The 24,978-nt window shown below is 44.2% G+C and overlaps 1 protein-coding gene, 1 long non-coding RNA gene and 1 other non-coding gene across 7 annotated transcripts; all 3 read left to right on the top strand.

The window, feature by feature from the left end:
- Positions 1 to 1,576: 1,576 nt before the first annotated feature.
- LOC129783414 (N-alpha-acetyltransferase 20-like) lies at positions 1,577 to 9,096 on the top strand. 4 transcript variants are annotated; one of them, XM_055793395.1, is made up of 5 exons: positions 1,577 to 1,725; positions 4,854 to 5,039; positions 6,434 to 6,606; positions 7,623 to 7,768; positions 8,258 to 9,096. In XM_055793395.1, exons 3-5 carry the CDS (start codon positions 6,452 to 6,454, stop codon positions 8,341 to 8,343), a joined length of 387 nt encoding a protein of 128 aa, XP_055649370.1. In that variant the 5' UTR covers positions 1,577 to 1,725; positions 4,854 to 5,039; positions 6,434 to 6,451; the 3' UTR covers positions 8,344 to 9,096. The 4 variants fall into 4 exon arrangements, with proteins under 4 accessions (XP_055649370.1, XP_055649372.1, XP_055649369.1 ...); XM_055793397.1 differs by lacking the exon at positions 1,577 to 1,725 and adding an exon at positions 4,533 to 4,712; XM_055793394.1 differs by lacking the exon at positions 1,577 to 1,725 and having other exon boundaries at positions 4,747 to 5,039.
- Positions 9,097 to 9,840: 744 nt separating this feature from the next.
- LOC129783435 (small nucleolar RNA SNORD45) lies at positions 9,841 to 9,925 on the top strand. Its single transcript, XR_008745304.1, has one exon. It is a non-coding gene; the product is annotated as a small nucleolar RNA SNORD45 (small nucleolar RNA).
- Positions 9,926 to 11,736: 1,811 nt separating this feature from the next.
- LOC129783416 (uncharacterized) lies at positions 11,737 to 13,757 on the top strand. Of its 2 annotated transcripts, none has more exons than XR_008745280.1 (4): positions 11,737 to 11,960; positions 12,627 to 12,702; positions 12,889 to 13,017; positions 13,523 to 13,757. It is a non-coding gene; the product is annotated as an uncharacterized LOC129783416 (long non-coding RNA). The 2 variants fall into 2 exon arrangements; XR_008745279.1 differs by having other exon boundaries at positions 12,869 to 13,017.
- The last annotated feature ends 11,221 nt before the right edge of the window (positions 13,758 to 24,978 follow it).

Here is a 24,978-nt window from a genome sequence, read left to right as displayed (position 1 = left end):
TAGGAATATGTTTCTTAAGGCACTCTTGAACGATGGCTGAAGTCCGCTCGAGGCAAGGAAATCTCCCTCCTTTGTTTTCACGGTGGTGGTTTTAACAAAGAGGTATTCTGCCAGCCCTTGGTAGGCCCCAGAATCTATCAGTTTATGAGGAAGTTTCAAAGGTTCTTGTGACCAAGCTCAGCTGTGAGTTTTAAGTATAGGTGTATATGTCCCATTTCTGCCATCTCTTGGGTTGCTGAAATTGCTGTATCCTTTTACATGCCGATACGCGTGACAGAATTGTGTCGGGTTTCCTCCGGTTCAGTACTAGTCTGTTCCCTGCTTTGTGTGCAGAGTGCATCGTTCGGGAATCCTAGGACAGAAAATACTTGAGATGTGAAGCTGGAGATCATCAACACGCTTGAAAGGCAGAAATATTTACTGGGCTGTTAAGTTGTGTCGTTTTTAATGTAGCAGAAGTCGTTCATCTATTGGCTGGCCCTGTCTGTGGCACTGGTTAAACTGTACGGTGCAGGAAAAATTGTTTAGTGCTTTGGGGTTGTGTGGTTCAAAGGTAAATGTATTGTCCAGGTTGTCTGGTGGGTCTTGCGTGTCTTCCACGTATTGACCTCGTCACAGAGCTGAAAGCGAGAGGATGCTGTCGGTAATACAGAAAGAACTACTGTGAGCATAGACTGCATCTCTGAATGACTCCACAAATAGACCGTGCTGCCTCTTGATTGAACGCTCCCACTCAAATAGTTTACTTAAAGAGCAAGAGAAATAAATGATAGCCTGTCTTTTGTTTCTCCTGGTTGCTGAGGACTGTTGCCCCTGTTGAGAGTCCTTTTCCTTTGTGACCTGCAGCTCCTTTTGTACATCGGCAACTCTGTTGTGGCTGTACTTTGTTCTCCACTCATGTAATAAAGGTGAAGTCTGGAGAGCTGTACACGCTGCCTCCCGAACTAGTTGGACGTAGTGTTGGACCTAGGTGAACAAACACAGCCTGCCTTTTAAGAACAAAAGCAAAACCTTTGGGATGCTTCCAGGTACAAATGACACGCTCGGTCATTGCTTTGTTGCCGCTAAGGGAGTCACTTTTAAGTTCCTGAGCAGTGGTAGATGGTCTTTTATGTCGTTTAAACAGCTGTGTTTGTTTGATACCCGCTTGAAGCTCAGGAAGAAAACAAATGGCTGCTTGGAAACTGTTTAGAAGAAAACTCATGTTCCACCTTTGTAAAAACACTCAGGAGTAAAGGAGTGACACTGGTCCTTTAAATAACCGGCCACCCCCAGCGCTAGCGGACCCAGAGGTAGATACTATTGCACCCCTTGGTAATATGGAGCCCAGGCAACCACTGCATGCCTCTTAGCAGCTGAGAACACACCGTCCAGTATTTTGCAGGCCAGTAAGCTGTTTTTCTTTACGTATAAATATTTTGGCCATAGAATGCAGTGACTTTCGTGTATGTGTGCGTCTATTTATTAAAAAAACCCCAGAAATCGTTTGTACTTTTGACTGTGACCAGTTGGAACTGGCGTGGTGTTTGTGACCACTCTGAATTGTTCTTCCCCTGCTGTCCTTCCCAGGAGGCTATAGGTGCTTATGGAGCACTTTTGCTGATCAAGCACTTCCAGGAAGACCAGGCTGCCCAGCTGCTGAGTTCAGAAGCTAGAGATACTCTCCGGCAATGGCACAAGAGGAGGACAACTAACAGAACAATGCCTTCGGTTGATGATTTTCAGGTAGAGCTTCAGGCTGAAGAGAACCCCCCCAGGGGATGGTTGTTGTGTTGGAAATCTCCATTTGAGAAGTATGATTCATAATGATTTCCTTGGGGCCACGAGTGGTGTGAAGCAGTGCTGAGAAGATGGCTGGTAAATTTGCCTCTGTTTCAAAGTCTTTCCACTTCATAACAGAGTGTGGTTATGATGGTATAAAGGAAACACTAAATAATGGAGCTTTCCCACTGTCCTTTGTATTTAAGTCGTGCGGAGCGAGGACAGACCAAATTGTATTTTAGATTCAGCTGCTTTGTACGCTTTGCTGTTAAAAAGAACAAACCCAGATTTCCAGTGGTATAAATCAGCACAACTCCCCAGTAGCGATTGGTGGCTTACCGTGGGTAATAGAGGGGAGACCTGGCAGAAAAGCTTGCCTACAATTCGAAAGTTTAAGCAAGGAGTAGAGTTCTATACTGTGGATGTCTTCATGTTTGTGGTTTGTTTTGTGGGTTTTTTTCTCCCCCCTCCCATTTCTTAACTGCTCTTTCAGAGTAGGGCAGTAACTCCAACTGAAGAATAACAAAACAGTCGGGATTACTTTATCTTTTAAAACCAAGTCCGCATGCCTTTCATATAGGAAAAGATTGTTACATAGGTAGGCATGCTGTTGTCTGTCCAGATGCATCAGTTTGCGAACTGAAGCAAGGAGGATGTTGGAATCGAGAAGAAAGGATTTACTCCTTTGTGTCCTGTTGTTTACAGTTCATACCACAGTGCAAAGTTGCTGGAGAGGCTAACGACAACCGTCAATAAGTTATGATGTAGCTAAGAGCTTGATAAATGAAGGTACGGGGTCATCAGGAGGTAATTAAACCTTTCACTTGCGGCTCCTTCTGCTTTATCAGTGTCCGTGCAAACAGCCACGGCACATCACTGAACAGGAAGGAGCTGGGAAAAGCAGCAGTCTCCCACAATTTGCCTCTCTTAGGAAGAGGAGAGCTGATGAACAGAAATTCGAAACTGTGGCCAGTGCACAAAGCTAGTCCATCTTACTGGGATCCATTTTATATTCTGCTTACCTGTAGTTAGGTGTCACATTCAAGTAGCTTGAGTCTTTGTTCTTTCTAGCAAAATATTACACTTAATAGGAAAATTAATCACCTTTGTATTTCTGCTGGATGACTAAATGACAGAAGATTTTTTCAGCAGGATCTTGTATTCAGTTTCACCTTCTCTTCCTCAGCAACTGAACTTCAGCCAAGCTGCCTGTACAGCTGGACGCTGTGCTGCATGCTGGAAGATGCAGGGGAGCACGGGAAGAGCTGGCACCAGGTGTGTCCAGGGCTGCTCCTTTGTTGACTCTTTGAAAGAGAGCCTCAAATCAGTAAGGTCGCTCCACTTCCAGGCTAGGCTTGGCACAAATTCAAGCACTTTGCTGCCTGCCCAGAATGCCAGTTTTCCATCTCCTTTCTCCACATCTGCAGTCCTGAAACGAAGCACCTTCCCTACAAGGAATGTGTAACACAGCTTCAGCTCAACTCATCTTCCCCACATTGAACCAGGGTGTGGTTGCTACATGTCTGTGGTGCTGTCTCACAGCCTTACCACCAGCTTTTGGGTCCTGGAAAGGCCTTCATCCTCCCTCCCTCAAAAGGATGGAAAAGCAAAAAATCCGGTATTTTGATGATGATGAAATACAACTTGCTGATACTGCATAAAGAATCTTGATACTTACTATATGAGTTACAGGCATTTGCACAAACTTCAGCCTCTCCTTGAAGCAATCCTGTCCATCTAGAAGCATCGAAAAACAGGTCTTCTGTGTGTTAACTACGTTAGAAATTGAAACTGTAGTGTGCTTTGCCTTATTTAGAGCTGATTTGATTTTATGTATTTATTTTATTTGTCTTCACACCGGCTAACAAAAACGGATTAGTTCTGCTCAGTCCTAATGGTTTAAAAGCTGTTGCAAAGTTCCAGTGTTTCAGTCTGCAAGCTATCAAAAGTTTATTAAAAACCCAGAGTGCTCTTTGGAACTGAAGTCATAGGAGCATTCTTCTCAGTCTTAGCTTTTAACAGCTTGTTCTTAGGAAATGTACATTTTTGCCATTGTGATTTAGCATGCTTAATTTATTCAGCGTACAAACAGAAGTACCAGCTCAGTAAATAAACAGGTCTTTCTTACTGTCATTTTTTCCATCTCCTTTCATTTTACTGCTTTTAGTTTCTAATTGCAGTTAGTTTCTTTGCAAAAAAGCACGTGATGGCAGGCTGCTTTGCTCATGTGTCCAAAAGTGTTTTGTGGTTGGGTGGTTTTTTTTCCAGTTGCTTGTTATTTTACTTTTTAAATACTTTTTGAAAGGTAGAACTGCGTTTCCTTGTAGGGCTTGTTTAGAATTCATCTATGTTATCAGTTGTGCACATGTGTGAATTTCAGCAGAGAAAAAAGATCCAGCTTTTGCCTCATGATCATACGGATTTGCTTTAATGTTGCAGAGTAAATTTTCTTTCTGCCTCCCTGTTAGATGAAATTTGGTTACATCAGGCTCAGACACCAAGTTGCCATGGGTTAACGTGATGAAAATGTCCTGCATGAAAATGGATTGCCTTTTGCGTGCTGCAGCATAAAGAGTGTGAATGGTTTATCGTGCAGCAACCTGTGGATCAACACCCTTGTGTGTTGCTGGCAGAGGGTTGGGTTTTTTTCTTTTTCCTTCTGATGAACATATTGTCTGAAGCTTCTCTTCAATAGTATTGACCCAGCAGTTGCAGCATCATCTCTTGGGTGTGCTGCCTCTGATGTTTATTTTGCTTCACAGCATTTTGTTTCCTAGTAAGGCCAAACACCAAGTCCCGTTAAAACCACTGGCGTTTTCAATGGGGCTTTAAGACTGCTATCTGTTTGTTCGTAGTTGCAGGGTTAGAATGTGAGCCAAGGAAAGGAGGGTGTCAGCTTATGAATTTCTGTTATGCCTGCCACAGTCTTACCACCAACATCAAGTCACAAGGTGGCTGTAATGTACAGTAATCACTGGTGCGTGTTTCACAACTAGAACATAGCGAGGCTTGCTGTTTGTTGCTGAGCTTCCTGTTTTCAGAGGATGAGGTTTGGAGGTTTTGTTTCTGATGTCTGTTTTCTCATTCTACAGAACTGCCTTCGTGTTGCATTCCAGGAAGTTAACGGTGCATGTACAGGGAAGACCTTACTAGTAAGGCCCTGTATCACTACCGCAGATGTATGTCAGCTTTGTGCTGAAAAGTTTATGGAGTGGACGATCCAGAAGAATACAGCCTGTTTCTTTTTGTTGATGACACCCGGCAGCAACTGACAGAAGGTACCTACCCTCAGAAGATTAAGACAGTTGCACAGCCGCCCGCAACCCAAGGTCTTTCGCTTTGTCTACAAGCGCATTAACAGTGATCCACATGGTGCCATTTTTCAAAACAATGATGAGTCAGCTTCTGAAAACCAGCAACTCCTTTAATTTCTGTTCCTTGTTAACTCTTGAAAACATCTTTGCTGGCTGCCTGCCTTAGGAGCTAAAACAAGTCTTAAACCATAAATACCTAGTTAAACATGCGCATTGCGTACAAAACCCCGTGTAAACCGTGCGTATGGCCAGTTACACAGAGCGTTCCACCAGCGTGTTTGAGCTAACAGCCCATGGGGCTGAATTTCTTGTACCACAGACTCTTTTGAAGCGTATCATACCGTGGCCCTTTGCAGGTCTCTTGCTGTAGCATGCAAAAGTGTATTTTCTTGCACTCACCCTATAGCCGAATGTCATTTTGATTCAAGTATATGTATGCTAAGACAAGTGTTTCAGTAAACCGGCTGGTATGAGCTCGGTTTCACCAGCATGAGTTTGACAAGACTGTCCGATGCAGCGGATCAGTTAACTCCTCATTACTTGGATGATTGCATCCTTTCCTAACTTTTTTAATTACAGAGATTCGCCATGTTTTTACGTGTGTGTGTGTGTGTATCTGTATTTGTTCCTTCCAGTTCTTTTTATTCCCCTTCTTTTGGGGGGTTTGGGAAGGTGGGCACAGAATGGAAGTCTTTGTGGGGACCCAGGAAATGAAGTGTTTAACGGTAAAGCTTAAAGCATTTGCTGTAGGGAAGGTTTCTCTGTACCCACCGCATCAGCTGCTCATTTAGCAGTGCCTGATGTTTATAAGAGTGCCCTGTGGAAGTCTGCATGTTCATGAATGAGCTAACAGTAGCTTGGCTCTGTGTAGAAAGGAGAGGAACTATGAAGCACATATACCCATCCCTGCTTTTATTTTTTATTTTTCCTTCAACGTCCAGTGTTTCCAGGGCCTTTGCTTTCTCTTGCCACATTGGCAAAGCTTCCCAAGCTCTATTGCCCCATAGTCACGAAAGGTCTTCAGTAATTGCTGGGATGGTGAGTGGGTTTTGGGCTTCTAGCCCTCCATTCCTTCGGTCGTGAATTCCACTCAGTTAAAGACTCAAGAGAATTGCTTAAAACTTACATTTGGCAGTCACGCCTCAAACAATGAATTTGTGGAGATCCATTTATTTATTTACACTAACGAAGAAAAAACTGTAATACTGCATCAAAATGAAACTTAGTGGCTGCTGAATCACTGAGTAATAGCGTAGAGTCGCTGCTTAAGCCTTTACCACAATCATTGCAATGTTTGTTTGTAGACTGCTTGGTTTTTTGTAAAGTCGTGTGGCTGCGTGTGGTGCATTATTCCCAAGGTGCTCCTTACTGCTCTGATGCTCTGTATGTTCGCAGTACCGGGTAAGGCGGAAGGCTCTGTGGCTGGGGAAGAGTGGCTTGGACGTGTTGCTGCGCTCTCTGTTGCACCAGAATTTCAACGGCTGGGTTTGGCTGCTAAATTGATGGAACTACTGGGAGAAATTTCAGGAAAGTGAGTACCATGCTTATCTTTAATCTTCTAAAAGTAACCTCTCAACTGACATGGCTTAGGTATTTGACTTGCACGGAAGAGACCCAGAATCTTGCTTTAAGTAGTGTTCTGACTCGCTGAGGATTCCCTGTAATTAGAGAACAAGACTAAAAATACCGTGTGGCGGCGTAAGATCTCAGGGTTTCTATGAAAGCTAACTTTCCAGAATGAGTAGGGTGTAGCCTGAATTCCAGTAGAGATACTGTATAAAAAAAGGTCCTTGTCTTGACAGCGAGAGAGTTTCGTGGAGGGTCGACACTTTCCCGTAGGGTCTCCAGCGTGCTTGTTCAGTGATCGTGAGCTTTTTGCAGTTCCTTGCAGGCAGCCTTGGAACCAATTCTGTATGGCAGACAGTACCTTAGCTTGCTTTTTGTCATGCTCGGCTGCTTGTACTTGCTGAAAATTTAATTGAGCATCAATTGAACCCACAGGGAAATGTCCTGAACTCATGGTGGTAGGGCAACCCCATTGTAATCGGTAAAATGGGAAAATTGCACATTTTGAGGAATCTGCCTTGTGAGGAGAAGGGCTGCCTTGTGTTAGGTGACTGAACCTTGTGACCTGTTCTGCCACTGCCCCCTGCCACACACATTGAAGGAGGCAGTCCCTAAGCCAATGCAATTGAAAACGTGGAGTTTTAGGTTTGGTTTGTTTTTTTTTTTTTATGAAAGATTTCTTACGTGTATATGAGACCTGTGTGAGTGCTTAGCTTGCCCTGTTCTTTCTGTTCATAATTTTGAACCCACGGGCTGGTATAAAAGAATGGTGATGTGACAAAAATAGAATAAAATCTGAATTTAGACCGGATTTGTCCCTTGGGAAAGGAGTGCACCTGTTACTGCCGTGTGAAAGGTGTTTGATTAGCATATGACATCGTCAGACCTGCTCTTGGTCGGATTACAAGTTATGGGCTATTTAGCAATACATTCACCTGCTATTCCTTACTGTGGTTTTTCTTTGGTTTTATGTTTCCAAAGAAAGGGTGGATTTTTCGTCGATCTCTTTGTGAGCGTATCAAATCGGGTTGCAGTAAATATGTCTAAGCAGCTCGGCTCCCGTGTGTACCGGACAGTATCGGAGCGCTACTCTGCTAGCAGTGGAGAGCCAGATGAAGATGCTTACGGTAAGTGGTTGTTGTGCCTTAAGTTGAACGGAAAGGTTCTTGTGTTGGGGGTTCCTGGGCCTGTACAAGTTCAGATAGTCGTTGATGAATGGGATCCTGTATACTGCTTTAGATAGCTTTTCCTGCTGAAGAGGACATCAGTTATGAGACTTGATTGCAGGAAGCGGAATGAAGCTGCGTCAGGGGAAGTTCAGGGTGGACGTTAGGAAAATCTTATCCACTGAAAGGGCGTTCAGTCAGGGCATCAAACCTGTCAGGAGCTTAGGGAGCATCTGGATGGTGCTTTCAGTCATACGGTTTAGTTTCAGGTAGTCCCGCAAGGAGCATGGAGTTGGACTTGATGATCCTTATGGGTCACTTGCAACTCAAGATATTCTAGGATTCTAGGAAATCTTCTTGAAAAATGATCTTAATGTAATAGAGAAGTCACTTAATGTGGCTTTGTGCAATGACTGTCTTTTATAATAGCATTGTTTTCTTTTGCCATAGATACGAGGAAAGCTCTTTGCAGAGATACAGAGAAGAAATCAATTATACCTCTGCCTCATCCTGTGAGACCAGAAGACAATGAGTAACTGTAAACTGTGATTCTCAGACAACCTAGTGTCAGTTTCCTTCTCCCCAAAGCCCCCAAGAACTCTACAGATGAGAAATATTAGGCTCAATGTTTTTCCCCGTGAAATACCAAAAAGCAACGTTGAGAAGCTTCCCAACGCTGCTTCTGTCGGTATTGGCTGCATATTCGTGCTCTTACCCTATTGTTCTTCCTTTCGAACCGTGGCACTCTGGAGACTATTAAAATGGAATTGCTTCCTGTATGGTGGTGTCATGGTTTTCCTTCTCGGCCACAAAACAGTCCCCTCACTTTGTCACTCTCACGGAGCCCTGCTCCGAAACTGAAAACGCCTGGCCGCTGCTCCCACACAGAAGGTGCCAGGAAGGAGTTCTGTTGCTGGCTCTCGCCTTCCCTTTGCAGCCATATAACTGCTGCGACAAAACCTGGGCTCCGTTCTTTCTGAGCCACAAAACCAGAAATTGGGTACATCACAATACACTCTCCAGAACTCAGAGGTCTCTGTTTCTCTGTGCCTTTTACTTCCCTCATTCCCTAATTTAATTCTTGGATCCATCTGTCCCTTCACAGTCTGTCTGGATGTCACGGATGCTGTTACTTGGAGGCATTGACCAGGCACTTAGTTCCAACACAGGTTTCTGTCACTGTCTTCCCTGGAATTTCTTGGAGAAGAGTGCAGAGGAGTGAAGGCAGAAGGTTGATGAGCATTGATAACATGCAGCTGTGACCTTGCCTCCAAGGCAGTGGGTTGAGGGACGTGGATGATGAGCAGCTGTAGCTCGTTCCCGTCAAGTAGTTAAATAGCCCTGAGGAGTGTGGGAGAGGGGGTTGGATGGAGGGGGAGTGGTCTGACCTGACCTGACCTGACCTGACCTGACCTGACCTGACCTCTGGAGGAAGGAGAAACAGCACAGACAGCAGAATCTGACTGAGGGTAAAAGCCTTGTTGCAGCCTGATAGCTTGCTCGTGCTGCAGCAGCGGCTGCCCTGTGTGAGGCTGCCTGAGTTGGGCTCCAGCTACCGCAACTGGCGCCCAGCGTAGCTGGGACAAGCGGGAGAACCTGCGACCCTTAACAGACATGGTGAGAGGCGAGCCGTTGCAGCTAATCGATACGGGTGTGTTGCCATATTTGTTGTCTGTCTTAACTCGGATCGCAACTGAAGAGGACGTGTATTACTTGTGCTCGTAACAATCTCCAGGCAGGGTGTCTTCTTTTATTACAGTCCCGGGCATGCAGGCTTTTGCTGCTATTCTGGTTTTGCTGTTCTCCTTAAGTGCCCAGTGAGGTTTGCTCTAGTATCAGCCATGGCAGTTAATGTTCTCTCGCTCACCTGTTGTGTTTTTAGCACCGGTTTCTGTGGGCGCAAGGGGTCCACTTCAGATCTTTGAGTCACCGCGTCGTGCCCTTGGGGCTTTTCCATTGGCGAACTGCTGCTGTAATTCCCTAAGGGGCTTCCTAGGTCAGGAGGTAGCGGATGGGAGCAGGTTGCCGCCCTGGGTCAGTGGTGAGTGCTGGCATGTATCATCTGACCTAGAGCTGATGTCTGTCACCACTTTAGCTCTGGAATGACTCTGAGACCCAGGGAACTCTGGTTCCCTTAAGCTGCAACCTTGGAGCTTTTCCAAGCAGTGGATGAAATTCCTGTCACAGGCTCTAAGGCACCTTAAGGAGAAGGGGGCACAGTCTGAGTTTTCCCCCATGTAGGCGCCAGGGAGGTACAGTTCTGAGCTTAGTGCTGGCCGCTACTGGGAGACGCTTTCAAGTGATCTGAGTGCAGCTCTGGCTACCCAAAGCTGGACAGGGTTGGCAAATGGTGATGTAGAGTTTTGGTGGTAAACTTGACCAGCCTGTCTTAACGAGCAGGCATGTTCTGTGTTCGCAAGCACCGTTTGGTCCCGCCTGGGCATCCCGAAAGTTTGAAGGGCCGCGGTCACATCTTCCCTGGGTCACACACAATGAACGGTTGCCTGTGCAGAGTTGCTTTTTAAGGAGCAGGCTGTGGTTCTATTTTCTCTGTTTGGCTTTGCATTTGGGAAATAATGTAACAGCTACAGCTCAACTGAAGGAGCACGATACCTGACGTGGCAGAGAAGGAGGTGCGTTTTACTAATTTTTTGGTGTGCGTCAGTTTGACCCCAAAATGACATCGTGTCAAAGCTTGTGGCCAGGTTCCGCTGTAGATGTTGACTTGGGGTATGAATGGCTCCAGGTGTGCTTTAGGAGAGCTCTGTTGGTGTAGGTGTGCTGAGCAACTGCTCTGCTGTGTGTGCAGCTGTTCTGGTTTGGCTTCCTGGTGCGAGCACGCAAAAGAAAACTCGCAAGTGTGGTCAGCCTTGCCGTAAAATCAGAACGCTTTCTGCTGCTGCCTGGATATCCGAGAGCCTCCTGAACGTTTCAGGCAGGCAAGAGATGTGCTCCAGTACATCTGAGAGTCCACAGCTCTGCAGTTCCCTAGAGGGGCACTCACTACAGGTAAGGCTGTAAGATGGCAGAGCTCTCTGCAAGTGACGCTGACGGAGTTTCTTTGGGTATATATTTGGATACATGTGCGAGCTGAAAAGCTATTGTTTGCTTTCCTGCTCAGTAAGCACAGATCACTTGGGTGGTCATGGACACTTGCCATTTACTGAGGAAGTTTCCACCCATTGCATGGAAAGGGAAACGGTTCAGAGGCACTGTTTGGGGGTTTTTTGTTTGTTGTAAAACCTGGAGGTTTAGCATTTTGTTCCGTGGTGTCGGTTAAAGAAAAAGTATTTTCACAGCCAGCGTGAGTCGAGGTACCGACTATCTCAAAGAACTTCAGTTACACGATAAACCTGCTTTTTTGTAAATTAAGTCTAGCATTTTAATTTCAAAGGGAACTATGGGAACTCCTGTCCGCATGGTGACCTAGCATAAGCAATGATGGAAAGGTGCATCAGATGTGACCTCCGTGTCAGCTCAGTGTGCCTCAGACAGACCGCGTTTGGCACTCCGTGGCATGCTGCGCAGCTCCAGAAACTCATGCTAGGGAAAAAATGGGCAAAAATAATAGTCATGTAGACACATGAGTTAGGAAGAAATGCTATAAATTAGGTATTTCTGTTGACTGAGGCAGTTGATCTTGCTTGTGGATCTTTGGGGTGTGAACTTGATGCTGAACGACTCGTTTTTCATTTGACATGCCGGAATTATTTTAAAAGAGATAGAAGAGAAGCTTATGAAATAGAATAGGTTATTGAGTCTTCCTAAAATGCTCACAAGGATTATGTATAAAGCCAAAGTGAAGGATGATGGAATAAAATTCTGTGCTTTACAAGTAAATGCAGTACGCTTAACTAGGACCCTGCACGGAGATCAGGTTTATTTCTGTTTTTAAAATCCAAAAGAAGTTTAGGAAGTCTTAGAGGTTGGTATTGTGGGAAATAAATGGCTCTTCCACAAAAAATTCCACGTCAGCAAGGCTCTTTGAACAATTCTTTTTGAAATCGGTTCTAACTACAGCCAGTTAGCAGTTTAATGTTGAAATGTATACTTGCTCTCCTATAAAGCAGTATTTCGTTTGCATTTCAGTGCTGTGAGTCTTGACAAATTTGGGAAGAGCCCGAGGGAAATTTTTCATCCTGAGATACAGAAGGTAGGAGGCGACTTCTTTTTTTTTGTTTGGTTGTGGCTTTTTATTCTTTTCTGGAAAAATAAGTCGTTAGGTGTAAATGCTAGTGGTTTGTTCCTTTCGGTAGCAGGATAGTAATGAGGAGTAGGGTTACAGTTACAAAATAAGCTGTCTTTATCGGTTGAACTGGCTACTTTGAAATTAAACAAATATACGAGTATGTTCCAGGGGGTTTTGTGCTGTCTTCAGTACCAGTGTGCTAAAGATACTGATTTGTTTACAGGATTTATTTGCTCTTGAAGAGCAAGAGGTAAATGAGGTAAATGTAAACTTTTCACTCCTAACACTTACTTAGTGACTTATAACAACTTCGGTATCGATTGCTTATTGCAGTAAAAAAATGTGGTATTTCTGTGCAAATATGAGATCGAAAATCATTTAAAGCACCGGCATAATATATCCTATTAATAGATGAGCAACTTAGTGCTATCATAAAATTCATAATCTGTGATCAAAAGTAAATTATTAGGTATCTGCTACTTGAGCATGCAATAGAGCTGGTATGAAGTGTATATTCCCGTGTGTAGGGCGTATACAAAAGATGTATAAAAAAGTCCTTAGAGGAAACATTGTTTTAGGTCTTTTGTTTGATTGTCTGTTTATCCTGTACTATTTGGTTTTATTTCTCAGGGACCTGTGAATTTTAAATTTGGAGTCCTTTATGCTAAGGGTGGGCAGCTTACAGATGATGAAATGTTCAGCGATGGTGAGTTTTTCACCTTTTTCTTGGCTGACGGTTGCATCAAATATTGAGCTTCACTGTGAGTACAAACAGTCACAGTCGTGACCCTCTTAGAATTCATCTTAGGAGCCTTGAAGATTTGTATATAAATCAAATTGTTATACTGGATAAACTGTTTCTTTTTCTCTAGTGTGCGTTCCCACAATTAAGTGGTGTCGAGCTGAAGGGGACTACAATGGAATGGTGATGGAGCCGTTTGGACCGAGTCTTGAAGATCTCTTCAGTTTTTGTTCAAGGAAATTTAGTCTCGAGACAGTCCTATTACTCGCTGACCAAATGGTAGGAACCTGCTTTGTTGATCTTGACGGTGCAGTATGTTGGGATATTCAGTTTCCTTGAGAGGTCAGAACCAAATACGTTGTTTCTGTAATTTAGAGGTGAATAGGCCTGTTATCATGAAAGAAAAGACTCAACATTGGTTTTGTTTCTCTTAAATACAAAGTGCCCCATCTAAAGTGATTACAAAGTTTTAATTGATTTCTAAAAAGCAGACTTGCGCTGTTTGCAAACCGTCTGTTGCACTGCTCAAAGACAAAAGAAATTCGCCCGAGAAAGTTTTTGGAAACAAATGTAAAATAGACACGGGGAAAGAGCTGGAGAGGTTTATGTGTTGTCTGTCGAATTATGTTCTCTTTAATGTCCTTACATTTTACAATAAAAAGTTTCATTACCTCTTTTATCGTTAAGACAATGTTGCTAGTGTTTTTATACGGAAAAAAGTGTATGCCTAGTCTCTCTCGAGTGATTTATGGTTTGTTGGGGGTTTTTTTTCCTCTTTATCTAGATTAGTTGAATTGAATACGTTCACTCTGAGAACTTCATCCACTGAGATGTGAAGCCAGACAACTTCTTAATGGGCCTTGGGAAGAAAGGCAATCTTGTCTACATAATAGACTCTGGGTTAGCAAAGAAGTAGCGAGACTCTCAAACTCACCAACATATCCCATATCGTGAAAATAAAAACTTAGCAGGAACCGCCTGTTATGCATCCATCAACACGCATCTTGGAATCAGCGAGCTGGAGAAAGCAATAAATAAACTTTGAAAGTGTCGATGCACTTAATTTTAGCACAAGTAGATGTTGCTTTAATGAGGCATAGAGTATGATCCTTATTTATGGCACTTAACAGCGCAGTGTGCTTGGCCTCTTATCTCTTGATTGGGTGGGAATTGGTCCGACTGTAATTCTCAGGAATTAGCACCTTTTTTTTTAATAATTGCAAGGGTGATAGGCTTTTTCTTGTACTGTTTATCGTGGGCATAGTAACTCAGCTATCCCTTGTTTTTCAAAGGTTTTTTATGACGGTCTTGTTGCACAGTCTTTTGTTTTTCCAGTACTCCTAATGAGTCCACTTTTTTATACTGTTGTAGAGCAATCTCACGGAGATGACTTGGAGTCCTTGGGCTACGTACTGATGTATTTTAACCTGGGCTCCCTCCCCTGGCAGGGACTGAAAGCAGCAACTGCGACGAGCGAGGGGAAGCACGCGGCCGACTCAATATGAGTGATAAAGCAAGCTTCGATTTATTACGGCGCGATTATGTCTTATATACAGTTCCAGTTAATTATGCCTACTAGTCATCTGCTGATTGGCTAAGCTCTAAAGGGTTACATTTTCATACGTCCTCCTACTTGGGGTTTCTGCGGATAGCTAGCTACATATTTTTTTTTCCTCTCTTGTCTACGCGAATTCCTCAAAGTTATTTACAACATTAGGCACAAGGTCAGTGTTTTTCTCAGCTTCCTTATCAGCATGCCTCAGCATAGCTGCAAGGCCTGCTTCAGCTAACTTACGCTAACTTTGTTTCACAAAGATCTTTAAGGGAGTCATGGCCATGATCACACAGCCATTCTGCAACAACAGACTACCACAGCACAGCCCTTTCCCTTACCTCCTCCCACCCTTGGGGTCTGCAGCTCAGAAACGATCCCTTCCCCTCACGTGCCCTGCAGCTCAGGAGTCCTCATCTGAAATTTCAGGGGCAGAACTTATGAACGGGACTTCATCAGTCCAGCTGCCTGGGCATGCTGGACTGGCAGAAAGGCATCAGTCCAGTTTCCAGGGCCTTGGTGCAGTTTGGTCCCTCACAGCACAAGGGTTGTATCGACATGATGAACATCCGACATTAGGGGCAAACTCCATCTGCTCCTCTTCAGGGTGAGTTTAAAATGGTTCCCAAAGTCAATAGGAGTCATGCATGCACATCTGAGGGTCTTCACTAATCCATCTGCTAATTAAATAATAATTAAAAGCCATGCTGTCCACATGCACTGCAATCATTACTTTTCATAATTAGCTAAACGTGTAAGTCAGAACCACTGCTGCAATTATTTTTTGTCCGCTGCCTCAGCCATCGCTTGCTTTGATTGCCTAGGCTCTTCACCAAGATAGAAAATTGGTTTAGCTGGCATTTAATGGGTCTGTGCTAAGTACCACTACATGCTGTGAACTCCTTGATGCCTATTTAATGACTCTTGCCTATTAAAAGCATTTTCAATTGAGAAAAAGAGATGATTCCAGGATGACGTTCAGCAGTGGTCTGGTGCAGCAATTGAACAAATCCAACGAAACCCAAAGAAAATGGTCATGCCGCCTTAAGGTTGCTACAGCAGGTGCTTACAATTAGAAAGCACTCAAAGAAACCCTGGGTGTGGGCCAACACTGTTTACTGCGTATTGACACGCTCTTTCTTCAGCTAAACACGTCTGTTGGACCACTTGCATTGGTGCTTTCCCCAGCTTTGGAGAGAGAACAGAAACAGTGTGAGCAAGGCAAGAGAGCCACGGGCACAGGGAGGCTCCCACCTGTGTGCAAAACACTGGCCCTTGGGCTGCTTTTAAGACTCAGCCCAGTCCTCACTGCCTGGAGCACGTTTTCCAACAGAATTCAACTCCAGTTCAGATAAAAGCCTATGTTTTGGGCATTATTTTGATGTGGTGTAAGGAGAGAGAGGCACACACACTAAAATTAGGCTATGGCTGGTTATCAGCCCAAAGAGGCTCCCTAGCACCAAAGTAGGGTTGGGTCCTCTGCTAAGCTGAGCAGAACTGCCAGTTGGACAACTCAAGCTCAAACTTCTCTGGAATAAGGCCCCACCTTTTTCCTGAATGAGTATTATTCCCTTGCCAAACTGCAGTTCTGCTCAGACCTCAACATTCTGCCTGCAGGCTTCTCGGGAACAAACGTAAGTATTACTTTTATAATGGGGAAAGTTTCTTTTTTCATGCTGCCCTAACTCAAAGCCAGCCAATGCAATTTTGCTCAAGCTTTCAAACAATAATGCCGTCTCAGAAAATGTCTACAGATTGTATTTTTGAATGACTCCAAAACCTGGAAGCCTGTGTCTACGTTGCAGGAGAACAGACTGCCCAGTTACACGATTGCTTGAATACTCCCAGATCATCCCATCACATGTAGGCTCTCAGCTTCAGCATTGAATTTAAAAGTGCAGCAGCTTTAGGCATCCCTGGAGGCCACAGTACAGGCAGGTACCTCAAGCAGAAATTCAGATCTTTGGTGCTGAAAACGGTCTCCTGGAAGTGCTCACCTGCCTCCATTCCCTAAAACTGGAGCCTAAAGCAACCATACTCCTAATGTAGGTACCACACCTAAGTGGCTAATGGGTAACTGTTGGGCTCACGCTGACTGTGCAGCTCACCACCCGGGGAAGCCGGGGGTCTCTTTGCCTGGGAGGGGTCCATGTTACATGGCTCCCAGCAGCGAGCGGCAAGATACAGGTGTCTGGCACTGCAGTGAATGATGATGTGCACATATATATCTCCAGGGCGACCAGGCAAGGCCAGAAGAAACTGACGCTCAGGCTGAACACAGGTAAACGAGCCCAGCGGTGGATCTGGAAAAAATCTACACCTAATCCTGCCCAAGCCGGAAGGTGCTTAAATTCCATAAGTATATCCTTTTTCACCTGCAAGAGCCCCGGGCATTCAGAGGAGTCTCACTGCAAACCCCCAGCCGGCCTGGTGGTGCAGGGGAGCTGGAAACACGAGGCACAGCTACGCCCGGCAGGACTTGGAGAGGACTCTCTTAAATAAAGTCCCCTGAGGTGTTCAGTTCAGTAGGCATTCTCAGGACAGATCTAACATGCACCAGCTGGATGAGAGTCATCTGAAAGCTCAGCTGCAGCAGCCGTTCTCACTGAAAACGTATCCAGAGGAGACACAGGAGGTATGCCCAAGCTTCCAGAATTCCTTCAGCAAGTTGTGAATGAGGCATGAGATGAAAAATCTCTCCCCAGCGGACAACACACAGACAAAGCTCAGCATACACTGCCCTTCCCTTTTTTGTTTGCCTCTGCTTTAATCAAGGACACTCCACAGTCAGCTTGAATGAAAAAAAAAAAAAAAACAAAAGGAAAAAAAAAAACCCTTTACAAATGCCCATCAAGCCCAAAAGTGTCAAGACTATAGAAAAATGGATGGGGAAAACCCCTTGAGAAGGTATTTAAAATATTCAGTACATATTAAAAATTTCCCTTTTTTTAAGTTCACTGAAGCTCCCCCTAGCAAGATCAGCTCCTGCTCAGGGAAAAGTGTGAACTGTGGTTATTTGTTCAAAGGTAACCTTTCCCACTAATATATAAAAAAAAATAACTGAACCAAGTATTTCAGAAGTTGTAAAGACTGTTTGAATCTGTGCTTTGGGTTTTGTTGGTTTTTTCATCCTAGTTAACACTGAAAGTTTACTCTTGCCTCTTCCAGAAGTAGCCAAACAGGCAATCAGGGATATTCTCCAGACCTTGGGTCCCACTGCTGGTGACTGTCTGCCTGTTTTACAAAGTACTTGGAACACCAGGTTAACCCGGGACGGTACAAAACACATGGGCATCAGGTGAACCAGGTCTGGACCTCAGAGCCCAGCTAGATTTCCCAGATCAGTAAATGGCTTTTGAAACAAGCACTACCTACAAGTCCTTCAGGGTTGTCTTAAAATTTGCTCATTTTGTCTCAGGTTTAGTGAATAAATAAGCTTCTCTAATTAGTGGCAACATTTCCTTTAATGTTCTCTATACCTGCTGAATGTAATCTCCTGAATGCCGAGATAATGTTATTCTAACGTCTTCAGGAACTGCCACCTCTGTAACAGGGACACTGACTGATCTGTGGTGAACAGCAGGAGTAGGTAAGCACTGTGAGAAAGCAAATCTCTTCCTTCATCCAACACCTTTGGTTGACTAAATGCATGGATTGTTTTTGCATTTGGTCACAAGTATCAAGATCTCAGTTATACTTTCCATTCCAGCTGTAGCAGTCAGGGACTTGTACTTCTAAGTTTGTGCATTCGCTTTACTCCTAAAAACATCCTGAAACCCCTCCATGAGAAATACTTCAGCCACAATCCTTCCTCTTCCAAGTTCCTGAACCTTGATTTTCAAATACATGGCATCAAATTACGATTCCCTCATCATCATAACTGTTGCAAAGAAATTACATGCTTTTCTCCCAAGAGCAAAGTTTCAACAACTGTGGAATAAATCTGGACAAGTGGCTGGTGTAAAGGCAAAGTATCTTTCCAATGGTAGAAAATACTCATCGCGCTTACCTGCCTGAAAAAGTGCTGTGTTGTTATAGCAAAGACATCAAAGCCACAGCTGGCCCTTTTAAGGTCACCTTGAATATTGCTTAATTTCTGGGACTGCTCATCACACTCTTCCTTCAGTCTCTGAATGAACTGCTTTTCAGCATCTCGACTCTCTCCCGGTTTGGGGCAGAATCCCCTCTTTGGGGTGGTTGGCCTTTGCTTGGGATATCCTGCAAAGGAGAGAAGAAAAGACCATCAGGGTCCCTTTATATGTATGGATATGACCTTCCTGTGTTTCTAAGGCCCTTGGGACTCAGCCCTATAAAAGAAAAAAAGGTCTGTAGCATTCACACAGATCTGTAATGACTTTCAAAAAAAGCAAGAGCACAGCGCAATATGTTTCTGTAGGGGCCAAAGCTCAAACCTTTGTAACAGTCATCTCACCGCAGGCTCTGAGCCTGAAGGTCTGCTATGAGCCGGGGAGAGCTCTCCTAAGAACGTCTTACTGAGAACTGAGGTTGTTAGAGGAAGGTTCCCTCTCGCCTATGTTAGACATCGACAACAACAGAGGTCTGCATCTTGATGCGTGATGCTGGACTCCCTTGGATAACAGTGAGAGAAATGGGCACGTCCGGACTGAGATTCAGCTTATCCTGTTGTGGATGTGGGAAACAATAGGATGATGTCTACACGCTACACATGATTTCTTTGGCCACCTCAACCCCAAGTCTGGTGACTTGACAGAGGTCCCAGATGGCCTTTGTAGATTTCCTTTTGCCTCCAGATAGGACAATGTGGGACTGGAGTTGTCCTTCCCTGAATGCAAACACAGCATGGGTTGCTTGCTATTGGGATTCGCGACTTCTTTTTCTCAGCAATACTGCAGTCTACCTTGCCAGTCCCCCTTGCTCTGCCCTTTGTAACACTTCTAAAGTTGCAGCACAAAACAGATCTGTACAGAAATGCCCCCAGGTGCCACATGGTGATGACCGTTACACCACTGGCCCTGCATGGCTGCTCTCTCTGCACCGTCGGTCACAGCAGCAGCGCTGTACGGTTTGCCCGCAGAAATGGGCCCCGACCGACTCTGGCTCCTCTGACGTGCTCCAGGTTGGCTTGAAGCAAGTCTGATCCTGTATAAAGATGTGGAACCACTGGTGTAGCTTGTGTTCAGGATATCAGCTCAAACACGGTGTCATATTCACGTGAATGGCTCAGGAACTAAAGCTCGCTCATGATAAGTCACTTTGGGGAAGTGAGGCTTTTATCCTAGTTTAAGTTCATATCCTGCCTGGGTCAGCTACTCATTTCTCTGGAGATACTCGGGAGGATGAAGCAAGAAAGGGCAGTGTTCTGGTAGTGTCAGGTTGCTCAAGCCACTGCTTGGACCATCTGATTTGTCTTTGTCTTCTTACCTTCCTGAGAACTGTCTGCAAACATCAGGCTGGGGCAACACCTTTGATTTAATGGTTCTTGTTGCTACCCTTGTGTCTCCTCAGTTGTTGCTTTCTAGCTCATTCCTGAATACTGGCCAGGAATTTCTGGTTCACTTCTTGAGCTCCTCCCACTAGTATCAAGCGTTTAGCCGAGGAGCTCGAGTCAGTAAGAAAGAGGCAGAAAACAGCCAGACACCTTGTTCCCATGCGTTACTAGAAATGGAGGACATTGGTCTGGATAGATGAAAAACAAACACTGCTGTGCTGGCAGCAAGGGTTGGGTATGGAAGAAACTGGGAAAAAAGAAAAGGAAAAAAAAGAGTATCTTGTGGTCTTACAGTCTTGTAGCACGCAGTTCCTGCAAAACAACACAGGAACAATGTCTCCAACTAGTTGTCAGCAATGAAGGTAACAGGGGACAGTCTTCCACTGCGGATGCTACCTACCCCTTTCCCAAAAACCAGAAGAATCTTTCCACAGAGATGCATCTAATGGTATGAGTTAGAACCAATTTACAAAGCCGAGCATTGTTCCAGAGGTAATTTTGTTGCGGCGAATGAAGAGACGGGACGCAGCTTGATGCAAGCAAGTTGTCCATTTATTAGTGATTTTCTTACAATTATATATGTTTCTACCTTCTACATATTACACACTGATTGGTTAAATCTTAAGCGTAAAAAACACTGATTGGTTGATATTTAAGGCCCACCGTTAGAACAATAGGAACTTGCTAGTTTATCTTGACCTAGCAATAATTTCTATTCCAAGGTTAGGGAGTTTCTTTCTACGCGGCTTTCTTGATTACATATCGGCGCCATCCGTTCCCTTATCTGGCTACTTGTTTCTCTGTCCGTCTGGTTGCCTCCTCAACTGTGACGGCTCAGGGGCCTGCAGTTAGCTTGTTCCTTTGCTCCCAGGGCTTGTGCCCTACAAGTTCTAACAAGTCTCTATTCATCAGGCTATCAGTACTTGGACTCTTGTCCTTGAGGCCTTGTCCTACACTTCACCGACGGCGCAGACGAGGGGATGGAGCGCGCCCTCCGTCAGTTGGCAGAGGACACCAAGCTGGGCAGGAGCGTCGATCTGCCAGGGGGGCAGGGGGCTCTGCAGGGGGCTGGGCAGGCCAGGCCGAGGGGCTGAGGCCACTTGGATGGGGTTCAACAGGGCTCTGTGCCGGGCCCTGCCCTGGGTCACACCAGCCCCAGGCAGCTGCAGGCGGGGGGCAGGGGCTGGGTTGCTGCTGGTGGGAAAGGGCCTGGAGGGGTGGTCAGTGGCCGGCTGGGCACGAGCCCCCAGTGTGCCCAGGTGGCCAAGACGGCCAGCAGCAGCCTGGCCTGTATCAGAAACAGTGTGGCCAGCAGGACCAGGGCAGTGACCGTCCTCCTATACCCGGCACTGGTGGGGCCGCACCTGGAATGCCACGTTCAGCTTGCGGCCCCTCACTGCAAGAGAGACACCGAGGGGCTGGAGCGTGTCCGGAGACAAGTAGGGGGCTGGGGAAGGGGCTGGGGCACAAGGCTGACGGGGAGCATCTGAGGGCACGGGGGGGTTGAGGCTGGGGGGGTGCTCAGGGGGGACCTTCTCACTCCCTACAGCTGCCTGACAGAGGCTGTAGGCAGGGGGGGTTGCTCTTTTCTCCCAGGTAACAAGCAACAGGACAAGAGCAAATGGCCTCAAGCTGCACTAGGGGAAGTTTAGATTGGATATTCGGAGACATTTCTTCACTGAAAGGCTGCCCAAGCATTGGAACGGGCTGCCCAGGGAGGTGGTAGAATCACCATCCCTGGAGGCGTTTAGAAAACACATAGATGCTGCGCTTAAGCGACATGGTTAGTGGTGCGCTTGGCAGTGCTGGCTTAATGGCTGGGCTTGATGATCTCAAAACCTACATGATTCCATGATTCTAAACAGACAATATAGACAATAAGAAGCACCAGCCCCATATTGACCTAACTGAAAAAGAGAATGATAATAAAATCAAATACATTGTTAAAATCATAGACAAAATCTGTACCAGTCAGGAACAGGACACAGATCTCCTTAGACTGTAGCTAACTGGCATAAAGACTGTGAGACAACCGCACGAACTGCAGGGTCCCTGCTTGAAAACGGCTTCCCCAGAAATTTACAGTGTACCTATAGCTTTATTGTTTATTGTGATAACATAGTGTATTTTCACAGAGGTGTCTGGTTTTGCACTTTCTTAAGAAAGTCTCCAAACTATTTCGACTAATTTTGTTTTTCTAATCACCCTTTGTTAATGCCTGTAAACAATCCCTAGCTCCAAACATAATTTAAATATATTGGGCTGCAAGTTCAAAATAATAATAATAATAATAAAACCCCACCAAAACCCCCAAAAAACCCCAAAACTGTAAGGAAGGAAAATGGAATATCAGATAGTCTTTACTTACTACTAGACAAGGACTGTTCATCCAGCTTTGAGCAGAATAGTGGAGTAGATGGCCTACTGCAGTTCCTTCAAACCTGGGTTACCCTATAGTCTTACAAGATTCTTGGGTTTGGGTATGTTTTCAGAAGTCCCTTATGATTTAATTTACATGGAATATCTTATTACTGGCTTCCTTCAGACTGAGTAGAAAGTCAATGGCTTTGTGACCTGCAAAATCACTCCCAATGTATTGTTGGAAAGGATTTTAATCGGTTCTCTGGGACGTACATCTTCTTTTTCTCAGATGAAAGCCCATGATTAGGAAAAAAAAAAAAAAAAAAAAGACATGGACCTGGAGGAATAAAGGGTCAAAGTCTAAAACTCATAATAGAAGAATGAGAATTCTTAGCCTGTACAAACTGCTCTTCATGTGTGGCTCTCAAAGGACACGGCAATGAGAATTCTTTAACCACTGTGCATGAAGAAGCCAAAAAACACCCACAACAAAACAGGTTTATTAATGTGCAGACTTCCCTCAAGCACTGCCTTTTGATGCAGCATACACTGTATACGAAAAAGTTATTTAAGCTGTTATTAGCAGCAGAACATAGATTAGTGCAATTGTATATGACTTTACCTTATCAGGAAATGCATAACTAAAAGCAGCAAAAGCTATAGTTCAGATGGCTACTTAATTACTTGCTATGAATAGATCGATAAACAGCTTTGATTCTGATTTGTTTGAATATGTTAATTGACCAATTTATCCCTGAGCAGGAGTGATTTTGCAAAATGCTATGATCCCCAAGAGACAAAAAGGTGCAAAAAGTTGAGTTGCTGCACTATTTTCTGAATTTTCTGTTCTCTCTGATGCAATTTTATACAAAAGGGCTAGTCTGTTCTAAGTGGTTGATTGAACATCTGAAACTTGTAACAGAAATGGTTCAACCTAGAAAAGCACCGGTGGTCAAGGCCACAAATGTTATCCTGACCCCAGGAAATCTATAGAGGTTTTACCACTGGCTTCAATACAACCAGGATTCTGTTTCCTGAGGAATACAAAAATGTAGATTTTTTTTTTCATTTGCTTGTGTGGGCACCATAATGGAAAAATTTATATAGAAAGCTCTGTGGTGGAAGAAGCCATATGAGCACTTGGAGCGGTGCTGTGAGATGAATAAGGTGTCATATTTAGCAAATAAGGCAATCCTCCGGGGTGGGGGAAAAAAACCAAACCAAAAAAAAAAAAAACCAACCCCAAAACAGAAAGGTATGAAAAATTAGTTCCTTAGCTTAGAAGCTATAGACTGAAACCCAGAATACGTAGCTTAGAAAGAAAATGTATTGGCCTCTTCCCTATGAACACACAAGTCATTGCTGTACTATATGTACAAACTGTTACAGGTGTTACGCGAACACTGCGGTGCAATTTTTTGTTACTGTCTAGCTTAAAATGCTTTGTTGTTTCTTTCTCTCACTTAAAGAAAAAGAAAAAACAAACAAAAAACCTCACAAACAACCCATCTCAGAATATCTCCAGAAACCTACTTTCCAGCCCAAAAAGCTGGCTTAGAAGGAGTTTCTAAGACAATTTATCTTTCCATATAAAAGGTGAAAATGTGGAAAGGTATCTGCAAAATACACCCAACCAATTCTAAGAAGCTTAAAAATGCAAATATCTGGAACTGACTATTCCTTAAAGAAATCTTCAGTAAGCTATTATTTTGTGTGCTGCTTAATTGGTCTCTTAAATCTAGAAGCTAGGGCAAACACCTGCAATTACAGTATTTATTTCTTTTATTATAATATAAATACATACTAACAAGTACAATTTGGTCCTGAAATAATAGTCTTATACATTTAGAGGAGAATCTAGAATCTAACCCTGTACTCCGTGCAAACGACCAGCTTTCTGTGAAAATCATCTCCAGCTCTGTCCCCAGGTGAATTCAACTTCTAAACACCTGCCAAAGATACATCCATATACTACTCTTTTGAAACATATGCAGGAGGGGAGCTTGTATCCATCCGCAGAATCTATTCACAGTACTTCTGGTTTATTAACATGATTCAGGATCCTATATGTTAAGGCCCAAGGAAGAAGAAATCATTTTCCACTTGCAGAGTCTCTGTGCTACGCTAAATTAAGCAAAATAATAGCAACAGAGACAAACCATGCATTAGAAATAGTCCACAAACAGCAGGGAGGAGGGAGAGGAGTAACAAGCATTACAGTATCTCTTAACTAACGGAATGCTTATGGAAATAGGGATAAGGTGCACATGCATGCCAAATGAATCCTTATCTATAGCACCGTAAGAAAATATACCAAAATAAATCCATGAGTGCTGCGGGCATTTCGGGCAAGCGGGAGTCAGATTCAAATACTCACAGAGTTCAAGATCTGATCCGTTTATTGTACAAACCAGGTAGACTTTTATAAGGCATTCTATAAGCGTGCAATAATGTGATTGGGTATTTTACAAGCGTATAATAATATGATTGGTTAACAATTGTTTACTGGGAAGATTTCTGTTTCTGCTTGTTCTGGCACGTAGGCTCCTTTCTGCGGTTTCCCAGCTCCTCTTATCACGTCCCGTTGGCCTTGGTTTTGTGCAAACATCTGCAATTTGCTCCTTTTTCTTCATCCCACTGTTCTGGCCGTAACCTCGTCTTATTTCTTCAGTATTTTTCCACTTGCTTCAGAGTTCAGCATAATCATTCAATACAGCAAGAGCCCCAACACATGAGGGACAGCAGTTTAAAATATAAGACTGTAAGCATACAGCCATTAGTTTCATCTGAAATGCATTTTAATCGCTCCCATCACAATGAACTCATTTCACATCCATGAAAATGTGTTCTATGTTTC

This window comes from Falco peregrinus, unplaced genomic scaffold (genome assembly GCF_023634155.1).
Source record: "Falco peregrinus isolate bFalPer1 unplaced genomic scaffold, bFalPer1.pri scaffold_40, whole genome shotgun sequence".
NCBI lineage: Eukaryota > Metazoa > Chordata > Aves > Falconiformes > Falconidae > Falco > Falco peregrinus.
Note: the sequence above shows the minus strand (reverse complement) of the source record. Positions and strands in the feature narration are given on the sequence as shown.

Coding starts and splice junctions, on each gene's coding strand:
- LOC129783414 (XM_055793395.1), top strand. CDS start 6,452: ATGCTCTGTATGTTCGCAGTACCGGGTAAGGCGGAAGGCTCTGTGGCT. Junction 6,607..7,622: donor CTGGGAGAAATTTCAGGAAA/GTGAGTACCATG, acceptor ATGTTTCCAAAG/AAAGGGTGGATTTTTCGTCG. Junction 7,769..8,257: donor GCCAGATGAAGATGCTTACG/GTAAGTGGTTGT, acceptor CTTTTGCCATAG/ATACGAGGAAAGCTCTTTGC.